Source organism: Salvelinus namaycush, unplaced genomic scaffold (genome assembly GCF_016432855.1).
Source record: "Salvelinus namaycush isolate Seneca unplaced genomic scaffold, SaNama_1.0 Scaffold131, whole genome shotgun sequence".
Taxonomy (NCBI): Eukaryota; Metazoa; Chordata; class Actinopteri; order Salmoniformes; family Salmonidae; genus Salvelinus; species Salvelinus namaycush.
The window spans coordinates 223,771-233,870 of NW_024058020.1; the positions used below are offsets into that span (position 1 = coordinate 223,771).

Below are 10,100 nucleotides of genomic sequence, written 5' to 3' on the forward strand. Positions count from 1 at the left end.
TGTATATATTCCTTTGAAACGTGTGTGTGTGTGTGTGTGTGTGTGTGTGTGTGTGTGTGTGTGTGTGTGTGTGTGTGTGTGTGAGAGAGAGAGAGAGAGCTGTGCGTAAAAGTAGCCACCGGCCACCATATAAAAGTGAAGTGCAGCGTAACAGATTAACAACACATTTGATTGGTTTAAAACCCGCATGCCCAATACTCTAAAAACTAACAGGGGTCATTGAGATTTGTGGAGTTGTTGAAGCGCGCTATAAATCTGTGCGCCTCACGGGACAATCCTCTAGATTAGCGGTTGACGCACAGGATGGATTTGGTAGATAGCAACCTGATACTGTACCGTACTGGTCGGTATACAGGGACGGGATGATCTAGAATGGACGGATGAAATGCTTTAAATGTAACGTATCGGTGGATTTCGCTACTCTTCCATTATCAAATGAGTCCGTTGTTATTAGGATAGAATGTGTGTAGTCCTAACGGTTAAATAGACTAGATGAGCTATGACTGGAGAGCTAAATACGGAAAATGAAGAGACCCAACGGAATGGTGGCAGATTTGGTGCGTTACAACACTGTCTTGTGGGACGTTTGTGATGGAGCCGTTTTACTTTTTCACTAAAACAAGCAGATGTAAGAATGCGTAACAGTACTTTAATGGTTGGAAGTAATGTCTAAACATTTTGGCTAAATATTAATGTATTTTCGGGTTCTGCTTGCTCACTAACATCAGATAATAATCTCGGGTATACAAGCGTAGACTACATTTAGCTGGCATGCCAAGTGTGTGAATAGGAGGAACTTTAAAATATCTATCCCGCCATTGTGCCCTTGGGTAGGGCGCTTAACCTATAACCTGCTCCAGAGCCGCTGTACGGCCACTGACCGACCCGTGCCTCTCTCAACGTGTGTTTCTACACCGAGGAGGATTTGGAAAGGCAGAAGACAACTTTCCTGTTGAAGTTTCACCCAACAATGGACGACACGATTATATTCTACTCTGTTCTGTTGTCGTAGAACACCGCAGTTCAAAATGAACGTGTTGAAAATGAGGAAAACCGTATTAAAAGAAGCGGTTAAACGCTTTCCGTGGCTAGCCAACGTTACTCTGTATGGCTGCCTGTTTGCCGGCGGCGACTTCGTTCATCAGATGATCGCACAAAGAGAAGAGATGGACTGGAAACACACCAGAAATGTTGCCATAGTGGCCATCAGTTTCCATGGAAACTTTAATTATTTCTGGTTGCGGGCTTTGGAAAGCCGTTTCCCGGGAAAATCTCCCGGAATGCTCTTCCGCAAACTGCTCCTGGACCAAAGTTTTGCATCACCCTTGGCAACGAGTGTCTTCTACACAGGTAACATGCATTTTACTGTGGAAAGTTTAATAGAAGTGTATCTATTGTAGCCTACAACCATTTTCGAATGTTCTAAAGTGGCCTACATAGAATAACCGTATATATAGAAACAGACCAATGCGTAATGTCCATTGGGTAATAGGCCTAGGCTAGGCTACTCTCCTCTAGCCTAACCTTGGATGTGTGTATTTGTACATGCTGAATGTGGTGAACGGACTGCAGTGTTCTGACGTGTACTCGTTCAAAAGGTCATGTGCAAAATGCACGAGGTTTGAGTGATGCGTGAAATGGGCACAAGTGTGACCTACAGTTTGTACTCTCTCGTCTTCTTCTGCAGGAGTGAGTTTCTTGGAGAATAAAGACGATGTCTTCGAGGACTGGAGAGAAAAGTTCCTCAACACGTACAAGGTAAGATGAAATCAGAACGAACCGGAACCGACCGAGAGGCCGGCCGGCCGGCCCACGCATACAGGCAGAGAAGGAAAGTCACCTTCCGCCTGCCTGGTGTGAGCTCACCCCCTATTAACCCAGATTATGGCACCGCTTTTGCGCAGCAATGGGCAGGCGGCCAGGGATACTGCAATGCATGACTATTACTGCCAGTGGAAAACATATAACGAGCACAACTCTTCCAGGCCCAACAACAGTTGTAAAATAATACTGAGATCTGGGTAGAACATATTCCCCCTATTGAAATAAAATAAAGGGCAGTGTAGAAATTTAGAGGAGTCCTGCTGGAAGAAGTCCCATTGATCTGAGTGGTAGGAATACAGCTCTGGACATATAGAGAGGGGTGCTGCTGGAAGAAGTCCCATTGATCTGAGTGGTAGGAATACAGCTCTGGACATATAGAGAGGGGTGCTGCTGGAAGAAGTCCCATTGATCTGAGTGGTAGGAATACAGCTCTGGACATATAGAGAGGGGTGCTGCTGGAAGAAGTCCCATTGATCTGAGTGGTAGGAATACAGCTCTGGACATATAGAGAGGGGTGCTGCTGGAAGAAGTCCCATTGATCTGAGTGGTAGGAATACAGCTCTGGTCATATAGAGAGGGGTGCTGCTGGAAGAAGTCCCATTGATCTGAGTGGTAGGAATACAGCTCTGGTCATATAGAGAGGAGTCCTGCTGGAAGAAGTCCCATTGATCTGAGTGGTAGGAATACAGCTCTGGTCATATAGAGAGGAGTCCTGCTGGAAGAAGTCCCATTGATCTGAGTGGTAGGAATACAGCTCTGGACATATAGAGAGGAGTGCTGCTGGAAGAAGTCCCATTGATCTGAGTGGTAGGAATACAGCTCTGGACATATAGAGAGGGGTGCTGCTGGAAGAAGTCCCATTGATCTGAGTGGTAGGAATACAGCTCTGGTCATATAGAGAGGGGTGCTGCTGGAAGAAGTCCCATTGATCTGAGTGGTAGGAATACAGCTCTGGTCATATAGAGAGGAGTGCTGCTGGAAGAAGTCCCATTGATCTGAGTGGTAGGAATACAGCTCTGGACATATAGAGAGGGGTGCTGCTGGAAGAAGTCCCATTGATCTGAGTGGTAGGAATACAGCTCTGGTCATATAGAGAGGAGTGTTGCTGGAAGAAGTCCCATTGATCTGAGTGGTAGGAATACAGCTCTGGACATATAGAGAGGGGTGCTGCTGGAAGAAGTCCCATTGATCTGAGTGGTAGGAATACAGCTCTGGACATATAGAGAGGAGTGCTGCTGGAAGAAGTCCCATTGATCTGAGTGGTAGGAATACAGCTCTGGACATATAGAGAGGAGTGCTGCTGGAAAAGTCCCATTGATCTGAGTGGTAGGAATACAGCTCTGGACATATAGAGAGGAGTCCTGCTGGAAGAAGTCCCATTGATCTGAGTGGTAGGAATACAGCTCTGGACATATAGAGAGGAGTGCTGCTGGAAGAAGTCCCATTGATCTGAGTGGTAGGAATACAGCTCTGGACATATAGAGAGGAGTGCTGCTGGAAGAAGTCCCATTGATCTGAGTGGTAGGAATACAGCTCTGGACATATAGAGAGGAGTGCTGCTGGAAGAAGTCCCATTGATCTGAGTGGTAGGAATACAGCTCTGGACATATAGAGAGGAGTGCTGCTGGAAGAAGTCCCATTGATCTGAGTGGTAGGAATACAGCTCTGGACATATAGAGAGGAGTGCTGCTGGAAGAAGTCCCATTGATCTGAGTGGTAGGAATACAGCTCTGGACATATAGAGAGGGGTGCTGCTGGAAGAAGTCCCATTGATCTGAGTGGTAGGAATACAGCTCTGGTCATATAGAGAGGAGTCCTGCTGGAAGAAGTCCCATTGATCTGAGTGGTAGGAATACAGCTCTGGACATATAGAGAGGGGTGCTGCTGGAAGAAGTCCCATTGATCTGAGTGGTAGGAATACAGCTCTGGTCATATAGAGAGGAGTGTTGCTGGAAGAAGTCCCATTGATCTGAGTGGTAGGAATACAGCTCTGGACATATAGAGAGGGGTGCTGCTGGAAGAAGTCCCATTGATCTGAGTGGTAGGAATACAGCTCTGGACATATAGAGAGGAGTGCTGCTGGAAGAAGTCCCATTGATCTGAGTGGTAGGAATACAGCTCTGGACATATAGAGAGGAGTGCTGCTGGAAAAGTCCCATTGATCTGAGTGGTAGGAATACAGCTCTGGACATATAGAGAGGAGTCCTGCTGGAAGAAGTCCCATTGATCTGAGTGGTAGGAATACAGCTCTGGACATATAGAGAGGAGTGCTGCTGGAAGAAGTCCCATTGATCTGAGTGGTAGGAATACAGCTCTGGACATATAGAGAGGAGTGCTGCTGGAAGAAGTCCCATTGATCTGAGTGGTAGGAATACAGCTCTGGACATATAGAGAGGAGTGCTGCTGGAAGAAGTCCCATTGATCTGAGTGGTAGGAATACAGCTCTGGACATATAGAGAGGAGTGCTGCTGGAAGAAGTCCCATTGATCTGAGTGGTAGGAATACAGCTCTGGACATATAGAGAGGAGTGCTGCTGGAAGAAGTCCCATTGATCTGAGTGGTAGGAATACAGCTCTGGACATATAGAGAGGGGTGCTGCTGGAAGAAGTCCCATTGATCTGAGTGGTAGGAATACAGCTCTGGTCATATAGAGAGGAGTCCTGCTGGAAGAAGTCCCATTGATCTGAGTGGTAGGAATACAGCTCTGGTCATATAGAGAGGAGTCCTGCTGGAAGAAGTCCCATTGATCTGAGTGGTAGGAATACAGCTCTGGACATATAGAGAGGAGTGCTGCTGGAAGAAGTCCCATTGATCTGAGTGGTAGGAATACAGCTCTGGACATAAAGAGAGGGGTGCTGCTGGAAGAAGTCCCATTGATCTGAGTGGTAGGAATACAGCTCTGGTCATATAGAGAGGGGTGCTGCTGGAAGAAGTCCCATTGATCTGAGTGGTAGGAATACAGCTCTGGACATATAGAGAGGAGTGCTGCTGGAAGAAGTCCCATTGATCTGAGTGGTAGGAATACAGCTCTGGACATATAGAGAGGAGTGCTGCTGGAAGAAGTCCCATTGATCTGAGTGGTAGGAATACAGCTCTGGACATATAGAGAGGAGTGCTGCTGGAAGAAGTCCCATTGATCTGAGTGGTAGGAATACAGCTCTGGTCATATAGAGAGGAGTGCTGCTGGAAGAAGTCTCTGATTGTTATATAAGTGGCAAATCAAGCTTTATTTAAAGTGCTTTGTTATCACAGTCTCGCAATCCACTTTATAAAGGAAATACAAACAGAGAGATAAACTCAGCAGGCATAGAGACGGACAGACGGACAGACAGACAGACAGGTGAACAGACAGACAGACAGACAGGTGAACAGACAGACAGGTGAACAGACAGACAGACAGACAAGCAGACAGACAAGCAGACAGGTGAACAGACAGACGGGTGAACAGACAGGAAGACATAAATGAGAGGCAGACAGACAGACAGACAGACGGGTGAACAGACAGGAAGACATAAATGAGAGGCAGACAGACAGACGGGTGAACAGACAGGAAGACATAAATGAGAGGCAGACAGACCAGACCTGCTAGTCAGTTTATGATGTGAAGGATCTGTTCTAGAACGGAGCTAATGAAATACTGTATTTGACTTGGTTTGATTATTAACATGTATCTTGTCTCTTTGAATTTCAGACTGGACTCATGTACTGGCCTTTCATGCAGGTAAATGATACGGATGCTATTGATAGACAGTGTATCACTGTCCTGTAAATATCCCAGTGTATTGATGATAAACGATATTGTGTGAAGACATAACATCATGCTCTGAAATGTCCCCACCAACTAACACATGCAGCGGAATTTACTATAAACATCCGGTTGAGCCTGTGCTGTGTCAATACAGTAATGTCACACACACACACACACACACACACACACACACACACACACACACACACACACACACACACACACACACACACACACACACACACACACACACACACACACACACACACAGCTATCCTTCTCCGTTCTATTTCAGTATGATGGTTTATTTACTGTTAGAGAAAACCACCGTCTTCTGTGGAAGTGATGATCTGATGTCATAACAGGGTGCTGGAATTCTTTATGTTTGTTCTTTTCCAGTAACTAATGTCTGTGTTCTATTCATGTGTTGTTCCAATAACTAATGTCTGTGTTCTATTCATGTGATGTTCTAATAACTAATGTCTGTGTTCTATTCATGTGCTGTTCTAATAACTCATGTCTGTGTTCTATTCATGCGCTGTTCTAATAACTAATGTCTGTGTTCTATTCATGTGCTGTTCTAATAACTAATGTCTGTTCTATTCATGTGCTGTTCTAATAACTAATGTCTGTGTTCTATTCATGTGCTGTTCTAATAACTAATGTCTGTGTTCTATTCATGTGCTGTTCTAATAACTAATGTCTGTGTTCTATTAATGTGCTGTTCTAATAACTAATGTCTGTGTTCTATTCATGTGCTGTTCTAATAACTAATGTCTGTGTTCTATTCATGTGCTGTTCCAATAACTAATGTCTGTGTTCTATTCATGTGATGTTCTAATAACTAATGTCTGTGTTCTATTCATGTGCTGTTCTAATAACTAATGTCTGTGTTCTATTCATGCGCTGTTCTAATAACTAATGTCTGTGTTCTATTCATGTGCTGTTCTAATAACTAATGTCTGTTCTATTCATGTGCTGTTCTAATAACTAATGTCTGTGTTCTATTCATGTGCTGTTCTAATAACTAATGTCTGTGTTCTATTCATGTGCTGTTCTAATAACTAATGTCTGTGTTCTATTAATGTGCTGTTCTAATAACTAATGTCTGTGTTCTATTCATGTGCTGTTCTAATAACTAATGTCTGTGTTCTATTCATGTGCTGTTCTAATAACTAATGTCTGTGTTCTATTCATGTGCTGTTCTAATAACTAATGCCTGTGTTCTATTCATGTGCTGTTCTAATAACTAATGTCTGTGTTCTATTCATGTGCTGTTCTAATAACTAATGTCTGTGTTCTATTCATGTGATGTTCTAATAACTAATGTCTGTGTTCATGCAAGTGACTGACTGAACGAATCCTCACTATCTGTAGCTGCAATTTGTCAGTACGCCCAGACCTTTGTTTTGAGAACGAAAGATATCTCAGTTTCAAGGTCTCAGCTTAGAGAGAAGAAGCCTCGTGAGGTGTTGGTCTGTCACATGTTATGAACCAGTGTTGGTCTGTCACATGTTATGAACCAGTGTTGGTCTGTCACATGTTATGAACCAGTATTGGCCTGTCACATGTTAAGAACCAGTGTTGGTCTGTCACATGTTATGAACCAGTATTGGTCTGTCACATGTTAAGAACCAGTGTTTGTCTGTCACATGTTATGCACCAGTATTGGTCTGTCACATGTTATGAACCAGTGTTGGTCTGTCACATGTTATGAACCAGTATTGGCCTGTCACATGTTAAGAACCAGTGTTGGTCTGTCACATGTTATGCACCAGTATTGGTCTGTCACATGTTATGAACCAGTGTTGGTCTGTCACATGTTAAGAACCAGTGTTGGTCTGTCACATGTTATGCACCAGTATTGGTCTGTCACATGTTATGAACCAGTGTTGGTCTGTCACATGTTATGCACCAGTATTGGTCTGTCACATGTTATGCACCAGTATTGGTCTGTCACATGTTATGAACCAGTATTGGTCTGTCACATGTTATGAACCAGTGTTGGTCTGTCACATGTTATGCACCAGTATTGGTCTGTCACATGTTATGAACCAGTGTTGGTCTGTCACATGTTATGAACCAGTATTGGTCTGTCACATGTTATGAACCAGTGTTGGTCTGTCACATGTTAAGAACCAGTATTGGTCTGTCACATGTTAAGAACCAGTATTGGTCTGTCACATGTTATGAACCAGTATTGGTCTGTCACATGTTATGAACCAGTGTTGGTCTGTCACATGTTATGAACCAGTATTGATCTGTTACATGAATGAAACAAAACGGTAATGAATAGTTAATTTTGCTACATAATGCAAATATAACTTGCCTGTGTATGGCCGTATATAGGACAACTGCTGGGACTGCCCCAGCAGAGCCCCTGATTGACATGTGTACTATGGTGCATTGAGTTGGTTGGAAACACACACACACACACACACACACACACACACACACACACACACACACACACACACACACACACACACACACACACACACACACACACACACACACACACACACACACCTGTCAGTCAGAGGGGCATGTGCAGTGTGCTGTAATACAATACTAGTGTTCTTTTCTGAATCACTTCAAACTGACACCTGTTTTTATCCCTCCCTCCCTCCCTCTTCACCCCCTCTCTCCCTCTCCTTCCCCCTCCCTCCCTCCCCAGTTCCTAAACTTCCTCCTGATGCCTCTGTACCTGAGGACAGTCTTCATGGGCTGCTGTGCGTTCCTGTGGGCCACCTTCCTGTGTTTCTCCCGGCAGAGCGGGGACGGTACGGCCAGCGTGGCCCTCGCCTTCGTCCTGTATCCCAAACAGAGGCTGCAGGCCGCCCGGGAGGCCCACCTCGCACGCAGGAAACAGAAAGAAGAGGAAGAACAGCAGCAGAGCACTGACAACTAACTGAATTGGTTCAATGAGATTGGATTCAGGAAACAGGAAACAGAAGAGGACCTGAGCACTGAAAACTGAACTGCTAAAATGTTATTTCAAATGAATTTCAACAAAACGTTGTTATATCTCCCTGTCTCCAAGGGCAACAAGACAAGGAACGAGGGCGTGGTTAGAGGGCGAGAACACAACGGCATCATGTGAGGCCAGGCTCTCACACCTTACAAAAAAACACAGTGAGAACTTAATCAGTTGGATTGAATATAACTTTATTGATATCCTCAGGGGAAAGGAGGAGTGAATATAACTTTATTGATATCCTCAGGGGCAAGGATGAGTGAATATAACTTTATTGATATCCTCAGGGGCAAGGAGGAGTGAATATAACTTTATTGATATCCTCAGGGGCAAGGAGGAGGCATTGTTGGAGCACAGTTATATCATTTAAGCCTACTGTACATATACAAATACATTCATCTAATACTATGCCAGCAACACGTACAGTGGGACTAGTACCTCCATCTAATACTATGCCAGCAACATGTAACAGTGGGCCTAATACCGCCATCGAATACTATGCCAGCAACACATACAGTGGGCCTAATACCTCCATCTAATACTATGCCAGCAACACGTACAGTGGGCCTACATTACAAACGTTACATCACTGATTCAATTCAACACAACTTTATCAATCCCGTCAAGGGCAACCCAGAAAGCACAGTCGGACACGGAACACATTACTTACAGACATTCAGACTGTACAGGTGTAGAAGTGCAATACATTTAGTGAAACAGAAGTTACTCTGAGATGCTTGATACATACATCTACGGCCCCTGGAGTTGTTTGTAAGACAAACATGTTGGGTGGATGAGAGAGAGGAGGTGTTAGATGATGTGATTACAGGGATGTTCCTCAGGGAGAGGAGGTGTCAGATGTTGTGATTACAGGGATGTTCCTCAGGGAGAGGTGGTGTCAGATGTTGTGATTACAGGGATGTTCCTCAGGGAGAGGTGGTGTTAGATGATGTGATTACAGGGATGTTCCTCAGGGAGAGGTGGTGTTAGATAATGTGATTACAGGGATGTTCCTCAGGAAGAGGTGGTGTTAGATGTTGTGTTTTGCAGGGATGTTCCTCAGGGAGAGGTGGTGTCAGATGTTGTGATTTGCAGAGATGTTCTTCAGGGTGTGTATTTGATGTTCATGTATATATGTAAAATGTGTTTATTCTATGCTCTCAATTTCTATGTCCCATCGGTTGTGCCTTCTGTTGGTAACAAGAACCCTTCATGTTCTGGTCTAGATGTAGTTAGTTCTTACTCAGAGAAACTGTGTGTGTTTTTGTGGCTTTTTGTGTGTGTGTGTGTGTGTGTATGTATATATATATGTATACAGTACCAGTCAAAAGTTTGGACATGCCTATTCTTTCAAGGGTTTTTCTTTATTTTTACTCATTTCTACATTGTAGAATAATAATGTAGACATCAAAACTATGAAATAACACATTTGGAATCATGTAGTAACCAAAAAAGTGTTAAACAAATCTAAATATATTTTATATTTTTGATTCTTCAAAGTAGTTACCCTTTGCCTTGATGACAGCTTTGCACACTCTTGGCATTCTCTCA

At 44.0% G+C, this 10,100-nt stretch overlaps 1 protein-coding gene across 1 annotated transcript; it reads left to right on the forward strand.

Annotated features, from left to right (window-relative positions):
* The first annotated feature begins 303 nt into the window (after positions 1-303).
* LOC120036339 (mpv17-like protein) lies at positions 304-9,864 on the forward strand. Its single transcript, XM_038982823.1, has 4 exons — positions 304-1,350; positions 1,688-1,758; positions 5,516-5,545; positions 8,250-9,864. Exons 1-4 carry the CDS (start codon positions 1,029-1,031, stop codon positions 8,481-8,483), a joined length of 657 nt encoding a protein of 218 aa, XP_038838751.1. The 5' UTR covers positions 304-1,028; the 3' UTR covers positions 8,484-9,864.
* Positions 9,865-10,100: the final 236 nt, after the last annotated feature.

Coding starts and splice junctions, on each gene's coding strand:
- LOC120036339 (XM_038982823.1), top strand. CDS start 1,029: ATGAACGTGTTGAAAATGAGGAAAACCGTATTAAAAGAAGCGGTTAAA. Junction 1,759..5,515: donor AGTTCCTCAACACGTACAAG/GTAAGATGAAAT, acceptor TTTGAATTTCAG/ACTGGACTCATGTACTGGCC. Junction 5,546..8,249: donor TGTACTGGCCTTTCATGCAG/GTAAATGATACG, acceptor CTCCCTCCCCAG/TTCCTAAACTTCCTCCTGAT.